Consider the following 19,556-nt stretch of genomic DNA (forward strand, 5'->3'; position numbering starts at 1 on the left):
TTTATTTACGTTGTTTTTCTGCCTCTTTAAGGTAGTCTTGACGATTTAACCAATGTTAATGGTAAATTGTTCTTAAAGATAGATTTAGTAGAAGAGGAGTTGTTTTCGCTTGGGGTGTCCATTTACTTGACCATTCTCGAAATGGGGGAGATGGTTCTTATGAGAAATTAATAAACCGTTCGGTACGAAATACTCGTGGAGGTCTGGAAATGTGCATGCACCTGGCAACCCTGAATCCAATAGAGGTCCTTATGGTTCTCCCAACCCGAGAAACCCGTTGTCGCCCGCCGGATGTATGTCGCTGTCGGCAGGGAGGAAGGGGAGAGTTTGTTCTTTGCGAGATCGATAAGAGTAGCAGCCAACCAGAGGGAAACACTGGCAATTCTCCTCCAATAGCCCCGCAGCCAATGAAGCACTAGAAAACACTGAACGGGGCGTGGTGGAACCCCCTCCCCCTTTTATCCCATTCATCTGCTAAGCTTAGAAAACCAACCTGGTACTTTTTTGTTTAAAGACGATTACACCGTCAAAGACCCTTGTTGAGCTTATGAAAAGGGATTTTGGACAATGAACCGGAGACGTGGTTCCCCGTATGTAATCGTTTTCTGGTTTCGGCATTGTTTCCTGACACAAGGAACGGATAGGGAAGAGAGGATGGTGTAAGTGCAGATGGCGGATTTGTGGTGATCATAATGTGATAAGAAACTTTTCTGCTCGGTTTCCTTATAGGTGTTCTAAAATGGGCAGGAAATGAAAGACAAACAGAACTTGCTACATTCAAATATCGTTTATCAACTGGTAAACTTCTAGCGTGGTGTATAGTAGTGTTCTGTATCTTCACGAAAATCTTGCAACGCAGTCTCAAATGATCTGCAGGAATGATTAGTTTCCTTTCGTACAATATGGTCTTTGTCGCACCACCAACATGGCTTTTGCAGGAATGTGATCTCGCACTATCTGCAGGTATGACCTTTGCAGGAATGAAAAACTTCATTTCCTACAATAGAATCTCGCACTATCAGCAGGTATGGCCTTTGTAGGAATGAAAAACTTCATTTCCTACAATAGGATCTCGTACTATCAGCAGGTATGACCTTTTTAGAAATGAAAAACTTCATTTCCTACAATAGGATCTCGCACTAACAGCAGGTATGACCTTTGTAGGAATGAAAAACTTCATTTCCTACAATAGGATCTCGCACTATCAGCAGGTATGACCTTTTTAGAAATGAAAAACTTCATTTCCTACAATAGGATCTCGCACTAACAGCAGGTATGACCTTTGTAGGAATGAAAAACTTCATTTCCTACAATAGGATCTCGCACTAACAGCAGGTATGACCTTTGTAGGAATGAAAAACTTCATTTCCTACAATAGGATCTCGCACTATCAGCAGGTATGACCTTTTTAGAAATGAAAAACTTCATTTCCTACAATAGGATCTCGCACTAACAGCAGGTATGACCTTTGTAGGAATGAAAAACTTCATTTCCTACAATAGGATCTCGCACTATCAGCAGGTATGACCTTTTCAGGAATAAAAATGTTCATTTTGTATAATATGGTCTCGCACAATAGCAATTGCCTTTGTAGAGATGAAGAATTTATTTTTCTTACAACGTGGTTCTCATATATGATCTGCAGATGGTCTTCGCAGGAAATAGATATGTCATTTCAAGTACTAAGGTCTCATATTGATTCCATATGCAGGTACGGAATTTACAGGAATGAAGAACTCCAGTTCGTACATATGATTCTAACATTATTTTGCAGATTATGTATTTTCATACAACACAACCTTCCAAAGTATAAGATGAGACCTTTTTTTTCTCGCAGAATAATGTTTATAGAATTATAAAACTATACATGTATGAATGCTGTGGAAATATTTCTACAGATCCTTTTATAACGAATGAAAAGCACATACCCAGTAAAGTATGTATAATGCCTTCCTATGCGATAAAATAATTATATTATGTACAATGGAATTAATTATAAACTTCAAGTTGCATATGTGCAAAAACATAATTTAGCTATGACAATAAATATGTACTTTTGTGTTTGTGTTGCCTTGAAAATGTATCCCAATTAATTTTAAAAGTGGTATATATTAAAAATTTTACTGTGACCAAACTGGCATATTTCACATCCTCGATTTAATTATGAAAATATATTCCAAGAACGTCTAGAATAGAAAATATTAAATCATCCTCTCTTTGATAGACCTACTTTTTTGCGTCTGTTGTGATACAAAACACGTTTATTCAGCAGCTATAGCAAACTCCCAGTATGTTTTCTACACTTGGCTTACGCGAATTGAACCACAGAATACGTTTTCTTTTGTGAACTCTACAAGCCTTCAGCGACGTTGAACACGAACGTGCTCTCGTAGCAAGAATAAGACATTCATAATGTGCATTAGGCTTTGTGAACTTATCAGGACACTGTTGCAACTGAACTGAGCTGTACCAAAACCAACAATCCTTGAAACAAATTTCCAGAGCGTTCCTTAGACTCTGGTAATAACAGCAATAAATGTAATTCGCGGTCCAAATGCTGACATACGTAACAGGATATATGTATATGAAGAGAACCAAAGCAATGGTTCATGTAGATTTCATTGCTGACAGCTTGGCATGACGCAAAAAAAACAAAAACACAATTTGTGTCATGAAAAGCCACACTGTTTGTATAACATGAGAGACACAATACATTCGTGATATTTTTATTATAACGGAACATTCATGTTGTTGGTGTTTATGTAATTGCATTGTATTTTTCTTAGAATCAACTGTTTTTGAATTTCACACGGAAATTCTCACTAATTGACCACAATCTTCCTTTACGGCATATTTCATTGCAAATACAACCAGAACAATGGTATAATACTTATACCATTTACTCATTTACCTTTTAATGCCAGCAACATGCCAGTTAAGTAAGGACAATTCACTTACTGCACACAGAACCAACCCAAAGTGTGTCACTTCACACAAAAAATTGATTAAATTTTAGCTCCTGTAACAATATTGAATTACAAAAATTGTTGGTCACGTACAGGCTCCTGCAGATATTTCCACAAATGCAGTTGTGAAATCACACTTGTATTTCAAAGATACCAATGTTGCACACTTGATTATGTCGGTTGATGCAGCAAAGGTGCAGCAAATTTGAATTAACTAATTTTGAGTTTGTGTATGTGTCTGCAAAATTCATAAAAGCAACTCAACAAGATGGCATTCTTATTTCGAATAATGGTATTTAGCAATCTGACTGATTTTTTTCTTGAGCTCCTTGTTGAATGTCGCCACAGTATTTATTTCTTCTTAAAATTTGTCCTTGTACGCTTTCTTCCAGCTTTTGATTATCTTTCCTATTTTCCCATCCTTAGTTCTTTCCTTCAATGTCCACCCAAATACGTCATCTAAGGCCACGCTGGATCTTTGGGCTACTACAGTGAAGTTGTTTTCCGAAATTAGCCTCATTTCGAGAAACGGCTAACAGTTATACCCGTTTAGAATTGTTTCTAGAGCATTCAAGTCTATCCTAGTGTGGTTTGGTTTGACATGATATCTGTGATAGACTATAACCCAAGGTGCTACGAAACTATCGAAAATATCTACTGTGTAGCCACCAGAGGAAGCAAACGACACGAAGATACAGTTGAAAGCTCTAGAAGGAATTTTATAGCGGTTTCTCCAAAGGGGAGGAATTTTCGAACATAACTTTGCTGACACGGGCCAATAGTTCCATAAGCTCGTAAGTTCAATATCAAATTCCTGTTATTTGGAAATGCCTTCTGAGCAAACGTTATTCCTTTGGCTCCCTGATAGAATCTGTAATATGACATGCGAACTTCAGTATGTGGCTTTGTATTAACGTATGGTCTTGTCTCTTGTCTTTGCAGGAGCATCCAGGGTTACGCGGGACGCCATTGGCGATGCTAGCGGCGCAGTGCAACAAGTTGTCCAGTAAAAGTCCGCCACCACTAGCAGACGCAGCTGTAGGCAAAGGGTTCCATCCGTGGAAGAAGTCCTCCCCGACGAGTACCAGCTCAGCGGCGTCGGCGTCTTTGTCCTTGACGGCTGCTCAGAGGACCCTGGCCAGCTCGATGCCCAACTCCTCCATGGCTTACAACCGACCTGTGATGACTTCGGCGACCTGCGGATCGGCTTCCTACGGCGGGGACCTCTACTTCCCGGCGGGCGGCGCGACACAGGCGGACAACTCGCAGGCGGCTCTGCTGAGCAAGGTGGAAGGGACGGCGGCGCATCTAGGCTCCATGTACTCGAGGGTGGCGGCGGCCGCGGCGCACCCGTACGAGTCTTGGCCGTTCAACACGGTTCCCAGCGCCGCCCACGGAGGCATCAAGCCGGAAGTGTCGTCGGTGAACAGCCTGAACTCGACGTCGTGGTGGGACATGCACTCAGCGGGCGCAGGGCCGTGGCTGGACATGAGCGGGGCGACGGCGTCGGGTCTGTCCGGTATGACGGGTATGCACGCCAGCCAGATGGCCAACTACTCTACAGATTACTCGACGCTCAGCCACTCCCTGGCGGCGTCCAACACTGCGCATCTGCTCTCCTCGGGCCAGCACCTCTTGCAGGATACCTACAAGTCCATGTTACCGTCTCAGGGTGTAGGAGCGTCCTTCGGTCTCAGCCAGCCGTCTCTGCCTCAGGTTCCATCGCCGAGATCTCAAAGACGCTACACCGGCCGTGCCACGTGCGACTGCCCTAACTGCCAGGAAGCCGAACGCTTAGGTCCAGCGGGAGTCCACCTCAGGAAGAAGAACATCCACAGTTGCCACATACCGGGATGCGGAAAAGTTTACGGGAAGACGTCGCATCTGAAGGCGCATCTTCGCTGGCACACCGGGGAGCGTCCGTTCGTCTGCAACTGGCTTTTTTGCGGGAAGCGCTTCACGAGGTCCGACGAGCTGCAACGCCACCTCCGGACGCACACCGGGGAGAAGAGGTTCGCATGTCCCGTGTGCAACAAACGCTTCATGCGGTCCGACCACCTAGCCAAGCACGTCAAGACCCACAACGGGAACGGCAGCAAGAAGGGTAGTTCGGAAAGTTGCAGTGACTCCGAGAACAGCCAGTCCGAGCCTCCCAGCGTCAGTTCACCGGCGTCTGTGAACACCCCGCCGCTACAGCAGGGGACGCCCATGTCTGACGGGTCGGTCTCCAGCCCACCGCTGGACGTGAAGCCCGTCGTCTGAGAAAGGTGGGCCCCGGCGCTTGCAGGGGTACCAACTCTGAACCTTTTCTTTCATCCGTCACTAGGGGAAGTGAAGTCTGACCAGCATGGAGCTGAAGGTCACTGATGTGCTTCGGATGTGCTTCGGAACGGAAGGGAAAAAGGAACCATGCGTCGGGTGTTTCGCCGATGTCCTCGAGTTATGGTGCTCCCGCTGGGTAGATGTGAATCGTGGCCCAAGTTCATCTTTAATTGTGACCATTTCCCAAACCTCTATGTATATTCACGGTTGACAAGGTAAAAAACATTTGCGCAAAAACTTTCGCAACTGTCGCCACACGGCAGGGCCTAACTACAAGACTTACGCACTTGTTTTAAAAGTATGTGATAATTTGCGTTCCAATTGTCAAATTGACCCCTCAAAATTCCTACATTCAACGCTATTATACAAGTAGGAGTGTGTCATATTAAGCCTAAAGTGTATTTCGTAGACACTGAGTTCTGGTCATGTACATTTTGATCTTTATTTCAAGGATTAGGCAGCCATTTTGGTAATATTCAACTAATTTCATTACAGTCGAATTAAAAATTGGTACTAACTCGTCTGAATGCAGTAATGTTTTACGTTGCTCGTGAACACCTATGTCATGTATGTGTTTTTGATTAGAGTTCTTCGGATACATTCGTCACCTCTCGTACATCTCCGGACATGAAGCAGATACTCACCGCAGAACCAATGAAAGCAATTCTGATGCTCAGCTGATACCACTGAACCTACTTTGGGCAATTAATTGATCTTGAACGGAATACATCATTTACTGTTACTAATCCGCTCGAAGAAGAGGTCATCCCGGGAAACCCCGAAGGCAGCCGAAGCACCTCTGTTAAAACTTCGAATGAACGGTAGTGAAAGATTTCTTGACATCTTGAGGCCAGTCGAGTTCACACTTACTAAGCGGGAACGCTATGCATCACACGGGTCAAAACCAATGGTTGTTTCTGAAATACATTTGTCATTTTTTCACTCCTACTACCCTTATTTCTTATTTCTAAGATGGTAGTTCTGCCATCTTTTATCTGGTTGTGGAAACACTCTGTGAGTGTTGTCAAATGAAATACACGGACTTCTTTCTAAACCTCTTTCACTGGAAATACTTGTGCCATGGGATCAGATTTTTTTTAAAAAAAATGAGACTTTCAACTGTTTCTCCCGTATTTCACTATTAAAAAATCTGGATATATAAATATATATAAAAATTATATAATATAAATATATTTGTGTATTATAGTGTATAACCCCCTGCTTCTATAACAGATCTCTACGTCAATTGTGGAGTTATTACATAATGTACAATCAAGCTTTCTACTATTTTGTGTACATATTATATATATATATAAGAACGTGATGTTACGAAAACAGGTGATGACTATGAACAAATGAGACTATAGAAACAAATGAGTTTCGAAAGTGCTATTTTTATCCGTCGCATAACTGTGCGGGCAACATTTTCTGCATCGTAAGAGAAGTGCGAAGCGGGACTACCCTGTGTTTGTGTATGTGGTTCGTTTGAGTGAGAGAGAAATAGTGAATGTTGACAGTTACATATCACCTTCGAGAACTGGACGTTTAGTGTGTGTGCAGCGCTAGTGTTTTTTTTTCTTTTCTCCCTCCTTCCTCATTCTGTACTCAAAGATAATAACAGCAGCAAAGGGATAAAAAAATAATGTTATATTTGTACCAGGAGTTTTTTTTTCAAAGCTTGCATAGGCACGGAATTTAAGTCTCTGTAAAATTTCAAATCTTCACTAAAGAAAAATAAACATAATAATGAACATAGGTTTAACCTCATTCTTTTTCCTTGTATTTGATTTTGTGTACATGTTAGACCTACAGAGTATGCCAAAAGTAGACTGATATGTTAAATATTTTATTCTGTAGTGTGAATTCTGCAGTAAAAGCACACTTACACTACGCTAGTATGCTATTGTACTCAACATTGTGGTTTGCCACGTTTGCCCTCAATTACTGCTTTTTATCTGGAAAGAGAGGAAGAACAACAGTCAGACTACTTTTGCAGTACCCTGTATGCTATTCTAGTCATGGCCTGATATAATGGTAGGCCTGAAGTCTGGGTCTACCTAGCGGACAGATCTCAATCCATATGTAACTTTGTAATCCAGGGGTAAGAGGTTCGATTCCCAGTGGGCAGTAGTCAACTTCACAAAACTGCATATTGTTTCATATTCAAGGTTTATACTAATCCCAAATAAACAAAGCTTTCACTGTGAATTCTTAGAGAGACTTTGATCTCTTAGCAATTCATCTCCTCTGAGACGGATTGGTTAGCACAGCTAGGTTTGAATTCTAGGTAAAGCATGTATGTGTCATCTATTTCATCATTCATCCTCGTGGTCGCTGTTAACCTACACATGTAGAGATGCGACGTCAAGTTATCAAATAGCAACAAACAAACAATCTTAATTTGGATTGCATTCACTGCTGTCTAGTATAGTTTCATGACGCTGCACTGTAAGCTTATTTACTATTGCAAATATTCAGACCTCCCCGGTGGCGTCACTAGCCTTGTAATCAAGGGGTCTCAGTATCGAGTTCGATACCCGTGGCTCGGATCGCACGTTAAACTGTAGATCGAGTCCCGATTAGCCTATGTGGTCATAAAGTGAGCAAACAATATATCCAGGCAATAGCGAATGTAATGCAAATGGTACAAAGGGAATTATAAATATATTTAGCTATTTTTTCAAAATTCGTAATTATCAGAATGGAAAATTCAAGGAGAAAGGTTGCACATGTCACTGTAAACTGTAGGTCCAGTCACGATTAGTCTTTCTGTGCAAACAAACAAATTCAAACAAAAAGTTCTGCTTGACACAGGCTAAACCTGTTTTCATTCTCAGATAAGGCGAAGAGAATTTCTGTCCATTCACTCCCCTGCAGCAGAACAACGGAAAGCAGAGTGACCAAGAACTCTTATCACGAAATGACAGCCACAAGGATTAACCTGGATTAAAGTTCTTCTCACAACACAGAGGTTTCTGACGAGAGCCAAACCAGTTTAAACCTTCTAGCCTGTACACAGGTCGCCACAGCTTCAGGGATCACTTGCACGGAAGAGCGTTCCGTGTTCACTTGGTCAGGTGGTAGTGGTGGATGGTTGATAGAACGATGTTCAGACGTTCTGTCAATGCTATGTGTGTTTATGTGCAGTCTGATAAGTGGCGTCAAGTGGAGCGCTTCACGAGAGTTATTCGAAGCAGCAAGTACGCTTGAAAACGCAGCAAGGAAAGAACCATCGGACAATTATCAGGTATGTTGTAGTATTTGTAACATTTACCTTTAAGCGCTTTTAAAATTCTCAGGTTATTTATGAATATAAAGTAAATTTCAGTATCGGAAAACCATCCATGCGTGCTAGATAACTAGGTGGGTCTTGGGGTAACTGTCCCCCAATTAATCCAAATAAAAGAAGTGCTAAAGTTTCGCTCTTCTGTTTCTCCACAATTAAAAAATGTTGATATTCTCCTTACTGCTATGTCAATCTTACATAAATTTAATTGCAATCCGTAGAATTTTCTTCGTTGAATGATAATGAGCGAGCTAGTGTTTCCTGGGTTCGAATCTTGTCCTCTCATGTTTTTATCAATTCATGCAAAATGCTAACCATTACAACCAGTGGTGTCGATTGGGTTCCAAAACTTACGGGGGGAGGTAAGGACAGTTTACTTTCCCTTCGTAGATAAAGTGTAGCAGAGTGTGGGTGCAAAAGTGTTAAAAGGTCGGGGGGGGGGGGCACTAAATAATCGCCACCACTGATTACATTCTGCATACGCAGCTCGAAGTAAACTAAAAAAGATTAAGTCTGTATATTTTCACAGTGTGCCTCCTTGTTGATATATACTATATTTTATCAGAAACGCGAAGTAAAATAAATCAAATCAGTCATTCATATATATCCTACTTTAAGTACCCTGTATTAACACCATGAAAATCGACTTACTTTTTAAACTCCCATCAGACGCCACCTGATGACGTCATTCAATGCCCGTCGACCAGGCATCATTGACTCACCTGTATGTACTAACCGTGAAATATCCGCAATGCGGTATTTTGTATAACCGCTCATGGGCATCTTCTACAAGGTTATTAGAAGTATAGGTTGGGCCAATCCGTTGTTTACTCGTGATGACGAAACGACGGTAAGAGGTGAATTTATCCATGAAATGAATTCCAAATCTATGCGCTAGTGTTGCACTATGCAGATAGGAAACCATGCCAGAAACTAAACACACGAAATCGAGTACACAAATGAGCATTTCCACCCATTTACATTTTGTGGCTTCAGACAAATTGAAAATAAATATAAATAGGTACTTATTGTTATGCGGGACAGAATATTATTGATCGGAACGGGAATTTCTTTTTAAATCCCGACATTCTGGACGGGAAATATTCGCAATTTCTCGACTAGTCGGGAAATCTCAAATTCTCATTTTCACCTTAAGTGATTTTCTTTGCATTCTTGCAATGAAAACTAACAATTTCCGATAAGTTCCAGACACTTGCAATGTAGAAAACGTCAAGAATTAATACCGTTTTAAAATGACCATTCGGTATTTCCCGACTGCTCGGGATCCAGAAATTTAGGGAAGTCATTTGCTGAAGTCGGGATAGGGACGGAATTTTTCTTTCCGATCCCGGTCCCGACTTTTCGAGATACCGCACACCACTTGTTATTATTATTTATTTTAGTTCAGCACAAGATACATCTTCCAAGTACGTTGAACATAATATATACGTTATATACGTTTTTCAAAAGGATTCTTCGGTCATCGAGCTTTGGATTCGTGTGGGAACGCTAACGTGAATCATGCTAATGCTAGAATCTGCAGTGCGCATTTCTGCCCAGAAGATTATGTACGTAATCTGAAAAGTCAACTTTTAGGTTTACATCGAAGAAAGATCCTTAAGCAAGATACCTTCGACTCCTTATTATGAGCAGGAATGTAGGGAGTATAATCCTGGTAAATACTTCGCCTACCATTTCTTTGCCATTGGTGTACAATTCTCTCTCGCTTTTTCCCTACATATTCACATAAAGAAATAAAAATACAAACTGCTAACTTTTCATTCCATTTTGGTTATTTATTAAACGATACGTGTTTGTATTTATATTTGATAAATTTACTTTGCTCTTCCGGCCATTTAAGTCAATTGAGATGATGAAGAAGTGATAAAATAGATGAATGGAAAAATCACAGTTCCCCTTACTTATAAGAGCGACCACAAGCAAAAGAACCTTCCTCCTCTTCCGTTCAACTCGGACTATAAGAGAGCATGCTCCACTCTCCCCCTCCCCTCCACACTGGAGTACGGTGCACAGGAGTCGCGAGTCTGCGCAGGTTTCTTTGCTTGTGGTTCCACTATAATAGTAATATAAAATTGTACACTCACCTCACTTAGTTCTCCGGCAGTTTGTTTCTTTATACATCATATTTGGAGAAGATACAATTCAATCTATAGTTGTACGTACACTGTATATAACACACCTTATTACTGACTTCCTTGACCCTGGATGTACAGGGTCAAGGAAAACAAAGAAATGAGCATAATTTTAACTTCGGTGAAGATGTTGAACCTAAACCAAAAAAAAAACTCAAATAATGAATTCGACAATGTAAATTGATGAGATTTAGTAAATCATTTGATGAAGTGAACTAATTCTGAGTGGACTAATCGCAAAGGACATAATCAGCTCAGATCCTATTACTTCTTCATGGTATGTGACGTAAAGTTTCCCAACCGTTTGACGGCGTTAGTGGTTATCGCATCTCCTTTTCCACAGCCTGTAGTACACATCCTCATCTAGACATTGTTCTTGTTCTGGTGTTTAATATCTGCATACTACAACACTGTCGTTTTGTCATTTCACGTGACTTCACATTGAAGTGATGCATTCACTTGGCCGGTCACACGTCATCGCACGCAAAAACTTCAACCGTTACCATGGTTTTGGGCCAGGGCTGATCTTCTATAGCCTACAGTTCAGATCATTCGGATATGTATGTGAGATAGAAGTCGTAAATTCCTGTACGAGAATTTTAATAGTTTCAGACCGAGACTCTCTATATAAAAACTTACAACATGCACAGGTACCATTTCCGATATCCTTATCTACACACAACACACTAATATCTGAACCTCGCACTGCAGTTATTTGGATTCATTATAGTTTCGCTAGAAAACATAAGTTTACTATTTAAACAACCACGATGATTCACACTACAATTTAAATTAGTAACCTCACAAAACTGTTATACCATAAGAACAGGAAGACATTAGTTTGTTTTAAAAAAATACAAATATCATGGGAAAACACAAAATAAAAATTGTCTCCCATAAAATTATTCGGACACTTTACGGAACAAACCTACATTGCGAACAAGTACAACGTTGTTCACTTCGGTACATTTTTATAAATTCGTTTAGTCTATTGGATAAACTTCTCGCTTTCTTTGTGCAACCCCTCGGTAATTTCGCCAACTCCTGTCGAATTCTTGAAGTGTTCTGAGTAAATGTGTAGAAAGTTTATTCTGGTAAGCATATGGTCACGTTGAAACCGGTTTCAGCTGAACTTTTACACTGGCATATACAGGGTAGAAAACGGTAGAACAAATTTCATTCAAATGTCGTATTTATCGACCACCGATTCGAACCAAATCATTTTGTTTTTTCAGCCAAATTTGCCAGAACTGGGTGCAGTGTGATCTTGATACATTTTGCGTTATTCGGTTCCAAGTAGTGTATAATAAATGGTTTATCAACTTAGGTTACGAACGTAAACCATTAGACGCATATGAATCAAGAACTATCATAATCGGATATCTGCTTATGTTGCTTTAGACCAAATCGCCGGCCCCGTGGCGGAGTAGTTGCTCATCGAGCTACGACACCAAGGGGCCGGGTTTGTGAGTGTCCAGTCATCTTTTCATCATATCACTCATCCCCCATCTTCGCAAATTAGCCAAAAGTGGCACAAAAGGCGAAGTAAAATAAAGGAAATCAATTTAGACCAAATTACTCCTGACGTCTACCAATCAAGTTGAATGTTGTTATTCGCCTAAGACTTTATTGTCTTTAGACTACACACACAGACAGAACTAAATGCATCATACCGATTGATGCTATAACACTTGTCGATTGATGCACTAAAGTGTGTTCTGTGGCATCGACGAAGAATCAGATTCACATTTGATGCATTTTAGTGCATTGTTGTATGTCGTAAAAGAAACACGAAAGTGCATCACCTGATGCAAGTGAGGATTTCTTTCAGTCGAGATGCATTATAATGTATCATTTGATGAGTTTTGATGCACCTTCCTGCATCCTTTTCAATGATGCACTTTAACGTTTCGTCTGAGCTACAGATTTTATTTAGCTCAGATGAAACGTCTAGGTGGATCATAGAGGAAGGTGCACCAAAACTCATGAAGGTGCATCAGATGATGCACTTTGGTGTTTCCTTTACGACATACAAAAATGCATCAAATGTGAATCTGATTCTTCGCAGATGCCATAAACACACTTTAGTGCATCAATCGGTATGATGCATTTAGTTTTCTGTGTGCATACTCACATGTTTATTCGGAATCGAACATGTGTAGCTTAAAGAAAATAAAGTATTAGGCGAATAACAACATTTATCTTGGTCGGTAGATGTCAGTAGTGATTTGGTCTCTAAAGCAATATAAACAGCTATCCGTTTTTCTTTTCGCATTATACACTTACAGATAAAGTAGTTGTGAGTAATAATGTAACATAATCATTTCTTGAATTTGTTTGATCAAAAACTCTGCCAACCTTTCATGAAAACGCGAAAACTCGCTCAAAATACATTGAAATCCCACATGTGCCATATATTCTGCCAGCAGCGGTCTAGCATACAAAGCACCCTACCGGCAGTGATTTAAGTGAACGAATGTCAAAGAACCGCTTGAATATGCTAATCCACTTCCGGTTCAGCATTGCGAACATATTGGAACATCATAAATCGGAAAGAATACAGCTCTAATACGAAACACAAATGACGATCGTTCACAAAGGGACATTAGGGAGAATGAACCACAATTCAATCCGCAGGAAATGATGCTTGTCTCCGCACGGCGTCCACATATGGGTTCATTTTACCTCTTCCCCCCTCCGACTGCGCCGGGGCCCTGCTGGTCAAATGCGCCCCATACATTTCTATTAGCGAGCTCGCATTGTCCCCGCTGGGAGTCTGAGTGTATTTCTCCCGGCGCTGATTAAAAGCTGAATTAGTCTTCATCAATTTGCGGCAAATCGCCTCGTTATTCGGTGCATTGTTACGCTCGGGGAAGTGCTACGCCATTTGATACTTAAGCGTTGCATTATTTCCACCGTTCCCCCTCCTCTCCTTTTGGTCCCCCCCTCCGACTTTTACCACTCATATCTTTCGGGCAGTGTGGCCAACTTACAATACTGAAATGGCGCCAATTTTCCATCTTGACATTTTATTTTTAAAAAATGATCTATAATAGTCTTTCGTACGAAATAGGATCTCTTTACTATACTTTTGTCACGTTTGTCTGTAGACTTGTCAATGCAGATACCAGAAGGAGGGGGTGGGGCTCAGACCATAGATAAAACTTGAACAGTAGGAATAATAACTAATTATTATTATCATAGTTGTGATTATTATTATACAGTAATAACTAATATAAATAAATCAATATTATTCCAAATTTATATTGTACTCAATGTCGACGATTGGAGGTGGCATTCACTTTCTGCCCCCGTACTATGTCTTTGTGTACCAGAGAAAGTAAACTGTACTTGCTCTCCGTTCTAGATCTACCACATCAGTAAATATGCAGCACAAGTATTTTCCATTTTTTTTTTTACATCACATGCAGTTAATGCTCTGAAATGCATGGTTATTCCATTTTGTTATTAAATTTCACATACTTCGTTCAAGAAAAAATCTTAAAAGTTAGGGGGAAATTTTACTCAAGTTTATATGTGACCTCTCGCATAAAATTATAATTTTTGCAATTTCGAAAACTGTTTAACTAACCATGTATTCTTTGATTTAAATGGCAGAATATGAAAATTGTATAACATGATTCCTGTATTTTACTCTCATTTATTTTTCGGTGTAACGCTGTGTTTACTTTGCTTATTTTGCTCGAATACTAACCGCCGAAATATATTCTGTTATCAACAATAAAAATCGCAAGCTTCAGGTTTCTTTCTTACTTGAGAAATGGCAATTATCGGGGGGAGTCAACGGATCGGTTCGATCTCCCCCCCCAATCAGTCAGCCAGTCTGACCCTCATTTTTACACACAACACTCGAAGTGCATCAAGTCAAGAGTAATGCCTCATCTGTTTAATTTGATGCATTTTAATGCATCACACGAAAGAGCAGCTGATAATAGTCCTAAGTACCCTTGATGCATCAAAAGTGAATCATTAGCAACTATGTGCACTCGTTTCTAGGCAGGAAAAAGTGCCAAAAATAAGCAGGCCAAAATGCACTAATATTATTTTTTATTTGATTGATTTGGTGTTTTAAGTTCACTTTATGGACACTAAGGTTAATTGGAACTGGACCTACAGTTTAAAGTGGAATCCGAACCATTATATGCCTCCATCAGGTATCGAACCCGGTACCCCTTGATTACAAGGCGACGACGATACCACTGCGCCATCGGGGAGGTCCCAATATTTGAAGAAAAGACATTAGGCACTAAAAATAAAAAGTAATATAGACACTAACCTCTAATATTAGGCTATGAATAATTAAAAACCTAGAATTCTGAACCTTTCGTTCAAATTCTAATATTTTTATAACATTGGCGATGGTAACTATAAATCGCCAGTTAACGTAAAAGCAAGTGATGTCTATTTGCCCAACCGAAACTAAAATCGTCTTAAAACAAAACTTTGTCACACAGTCAACATGTCAATTTATCAAAGATTATTACGACCTTCGTGGCTGAGCCGTCAGCGCAGTGTGCTATGAGTGAGTTCGAATCCCGATCTGGGCATGGGTGTTCCCTGTGAGTCAGATCCGTAACCTGGCAGGGACCAAGGGGGGCTCAGCCCCCTGGAACTTCTGTCAGTCTCCCCAGTAATGCCGACAGCCCCTCCTGGTACTGCCGTCAGCCCCCTTGACATTAGATAAAACTATTTTGTGTAATTTTGTTGCAGTGAAGAGTGAAAATGTAGACAGCGATATTATATTGTTCACAAATCACAACTTGGTGAAGGACAAATTAACAGAAAATGAATAAGAAGCTATTAAGTTGAATCATCTTATTTATAAGAAGAAATTGCGGCAAGTATTTAGAAGATTATATTTTCCAGACTAGAAAGTTCCTTCATAGGAGAGTTTCTTATCTGTACCTTCGCTGGCTCTGTTCCGACCTCCCCTTTAGACAAAAATCTGTAAATTTGACGTCATCCAAATTCTTTCTACATCTGCATCAAAGTTGTGGGAAGGGAGGGGGCTTTTAATGTTTCAGCCGGGAGTGGAATGTGCGGTAGGCACTATGATTGAACATTATGCATTTTGTTCTTGTATGATATAAATATCTGTATCATCAAAAGTACAGAGCATTCCCTGACATTCGCTACGAGACTCGGCGGCATCAGCGCTTGTCTTTCCCGGTGAACGGGTCAGCGATAGTAGCTAGTGTCGGCTATTAAAATTACAGTTTTCATATTGTGTACTGTGCCTCCCCGATGGCGCAGTGGTAGCGTCGTTGCCTTGTAATCAAGGTGTCCCGGGTTCGATACCCGGTAGAGGCATATAGTGGTTCGGATCCCACTTTAAATTGTAGGTCCAGTCCCGATTAGCCTTACTGTGCATAAAGTGGACTTAAAACACCAAATCAATGCAATCCTATTGTGTACTAACCTTGACTACAGAAGGTGTTGAAAATGTCGTCCCTCTGCTGCAACACATTCCTGGCATCTCCGAAGGAAATTGGCATTTATACGTTCAAGTTCGTCTACTGTAATTCTCCCGATTTTTCGTACAATACTCTCTTTTAACTCACGGATGGTGTGCGGATTGTCTTTGTATACTTTATTTCCCCATTTTGCTTTCCACTTTTATTCAGAACTGACCCTGTTACTCTAAACATTTTTAGGAGGTTTAATATAAGCGACTGTCGCGGACCCGTTCACCGGGAAAGACAAGCGCTGATCCCGCCGAGTCTCGTAGCGAATGTCAGGGAATGTTCTGTAGTATGTACTGTGTAGTGATGATGTCAATTAACACTTCAAGCGATGTCTTAAAAGATATAGAAAAATGTAGTATTTGTATGATATTTCTAAATTTTATATAACTTAATGACCTCCCTCCCTCACACACACACACATAATTTACCTTAAATTAATACTGTTAAACTTTTGAAAAATGGACTTTCTTTTCAATGTCCCCCTGCTAACCCGTGAGGGCCCCCCCCCCTGGAGATCAATTATAGATACGGGCCTGCTGTGAGTGCTCCTTTATTAATTCCGACATATAATCATTCTTCCTCATCCAAGTCAATCAATTATCAACGGCAATGAAAATAACGAAATGTAATGACAGTTAATTCAAATCATAAGTAGCAATTGATAAATAATTAAATAGTAAACAGTTGCATTTTTAAAGTTACCAGTTAACAGGAAATGTTAAATATTGGAAGTTATCGGATCTAACTGAACGTGTGAGACCCGGGCTCAATTCCCAGTCTGGAGCGTGGTGCTGATCATCGCCACAACGGTCGAGATCTGGGCGAGGGAGATACGATCCTACTATCATCCTCCTAGGTACAGAAGAGCGGGTATTGCAACACTGCCGTTCCTTCAGGGCGGGGGACTTCATTAGAACTGAGCTAACTGGATAACTCCTGCCGACTTGTTTTTCCAGATCCACTCACAATTAGCTCTCTGCCCCCTCCCCTTAATCCAATCCCTCCCTTGTCCCGAAACCAAACCGTGGCGAGGCATCGTCAAATGATGATTGATCGGAAGTGAGCACAGGGCGATGGGATCGCCGTGGGGGGTCCGTGGAACAACCATGCAGATTTGAAGGATATTACAGAGACGGAGGAAGGAGGGGAAGCGGGAGATAGCTCGAAGATCAAGAATTAGCGGGTGAGTCATACATTTCGATCTTCGTTCCTACTTCCTTCGATGCAACTCCTCGCGACGTCTTGACAAATGAGTCGATCCATTCCCATATCTCGAAAACGGCGTATTCTACATCCACTGCAAGATCGAAGTTAATGTAAACAAAACCACGTGACTTTTGAGAAAAGTTTGTTTATTTCTATTTCCCGTGTGTTACTTCTGGTGTTATTTTGACCATGAATATACAGGGCGTTTCATAAGTCCCTCAGGGATTTCAGAAGTCTGTAGCTTAGGTGCCAACTCACCCACGGGGAAATAAGAGAGAGACAGAAAAGGAAGAAACAATGACAGAAATAGAATGAAGAGAAGAAACAAGGGAAACAGATTAAGGAAGAAAGCAAAATAGAGAAGCAAAGAGATAGAATGGGAGAGAAATGCAAAGATGAAAAGAGAAAATGAATGAACGAGAATAAGAAATAGAGGAAGGGAAGAAAATATAGAGAAACAGGAAGGGAGAGATAGAAAGAATGAGAAATAGAGGAAAGAAAGAGAAGAAAAGAAGGTAAAGAAAGAAAGAGACAAACAGAGGAGGGAAGATAGAGAAATAGTGGAAGGGGAGACAGAGGAAGGAAGAGAAATATTGGAAGGAAAGAGAAATAGAGAATCAGAGGAAGAAAGAAATAGCGACAGAGAAAAAAAGAAAGGAAAGAGAGACGCAGAAGGAAGGAAGAAAGACAAACCGAGAAGGACAAAAAATCAGTGTGGGATAAGTTGATAGGGTAAGAAAGAGAAAGAAGAACGCAAATGAGAAAAGAGGGAATCCTTGAATCACAGTCCATCTGAAAATACGTATTCGTCCACCCTCGACCCACCCGAACAAAATCCTCTATTGAATTTGAATTTAAAAGTTTGGGAGCGTCAGTACTTAGGCTATTTTGCTCCCGTCACATTATACGGGGGCCAGCCCCTTACCATTACAAATAACAACTCTAACGTTGCATAACTAAAAATCTTAAAATCTTCTGACTTCTGTTAAAAGCTGAGGCTGTAAACGGGCACTCAGCATACACAAGGACAAGAAACAAAACAACACACACAAAATTGTACTGGCCATAGTGCCAGTCGCCAGAGCCTCGTTAGTCTAGTCCAGGATGCACTACGTGGAAGTGAGGTTGACTTTTGGGTGCCTACGTGGAAGGTACCCCCTTACACCCCTCCTCTATTGAAGTAACCGCTTGAACTATACCTATACAACTATGAGATAACAAGCTAGGTCGGAACGTCAGCTTCCGAGTGTTTTTTACTGACTGATAATAAACAGTGAGTGTGGAAAGAACATGCATACAAGGATTAATTACATGGCTGTTAATAAACATAATTTAATTTTCAAAACTCCGAACGGAAAACCGTTAAATCCGATATAGTTTTGTGATGTGAAAATTGGTGGAGAGAGAGTCTCGACAATTAGTCAGCCCATGTTGGCTTTTCAGCGGATCATGAGAAATGATCTTTTAACCGGAAAGAATAGGACGGAAAAATAAAAATTTTCCTGGCATGTTTTCTTTCTTGTTGACCTCTCTAAAAGGGGGGGGGGGGCAAGCAACAAAGGCAATCTAGACCACGAGGCTTCCATCCCCACTGGCTCGTCAATCAGCCAGTCCTTTTCCGTCGGCGATGGTGGTCTGCCCAGGTAGCTGGGATGTTTATCTTGCCTCGGGAACATGACAGAAACAAAATGAGGTTGTTAATTAACGCAGTTTTTGAACAACAGAGGGCACTGGCGTATGTTCCTGGGCGTCTTCCTCACCGAACTTTTCTTGTTTTTGCCTCAATGGGTACATCTGTAACCTTCTGTCAGCGCGTATGCTCTGCGGTCATTCAGATTGTTTTGGCTCCTAATGCTGGTCTCATACACTGAAGCTAACTGTAGGGGCAATGGATACAATACAATACAATGCCTGGATGAAATACAATATTTTTCCTGGTATTAGCCTTCTTCAGCACATATTCATGTTTAGAAGGCAAGGGGTCAACATTTTGTGGGTGTTATATGGTTTTAGGGGGTTAATTATATCAATTTATGTTTAATTGTATAATAATTAAATAATTGGGCTCAGTAGAATTAATATAAAAGCTTAAAAATATAAACTACTAACAAATAAGACAACGAATAAGATCATTTTT

General features: G+C 40.7%; 1 protein-coding gene across 6 annotated transcripts in view; it reads left to right on the forward strand.

Annotated features, from left to right (window-relative positions):
- The window catches only part of LOC145994316 (transcription factor Sp9-like), a 142,647-nt gene extending 135,604 nt beyond the window's left edge, over nucleotides 1–7,043 (forward strand). For all 6 annotated transcript variants that reach the window (XM_083130431.1, XM_083130462.1, XM_083130423.1 and 3 more), the window contains one exon: nucleotides 3,909–7,043. In XM_083130431.1, the coding sequence (XP_082986557.1) occupies nucleotides 3,909–5,228 (1,320 nt within the window). In that variant the 3' untranslated portion in view covers nucleotides 5,229–7,043. The remainder of the gene's footprint in view (nucleotides 1–3,908) is intronic.
- Nucleotides 7,044–19,556: the final 12,513 nt, after the last annotated feature.

This window comes from Lepisma saccharinum, chromosome 1, assembly GCF_977018435.1.
Source record: "Lepisma saccharinum chromosome 1, izLepSacc3.1, whole genome shotgun sequence".
Lineage (NCBI taxonomy): Eukaryota > Metazoa > Arthropoda > Insecta > Zygentoma > Lepismatidae > Lepisma > Lepisma saccharinum.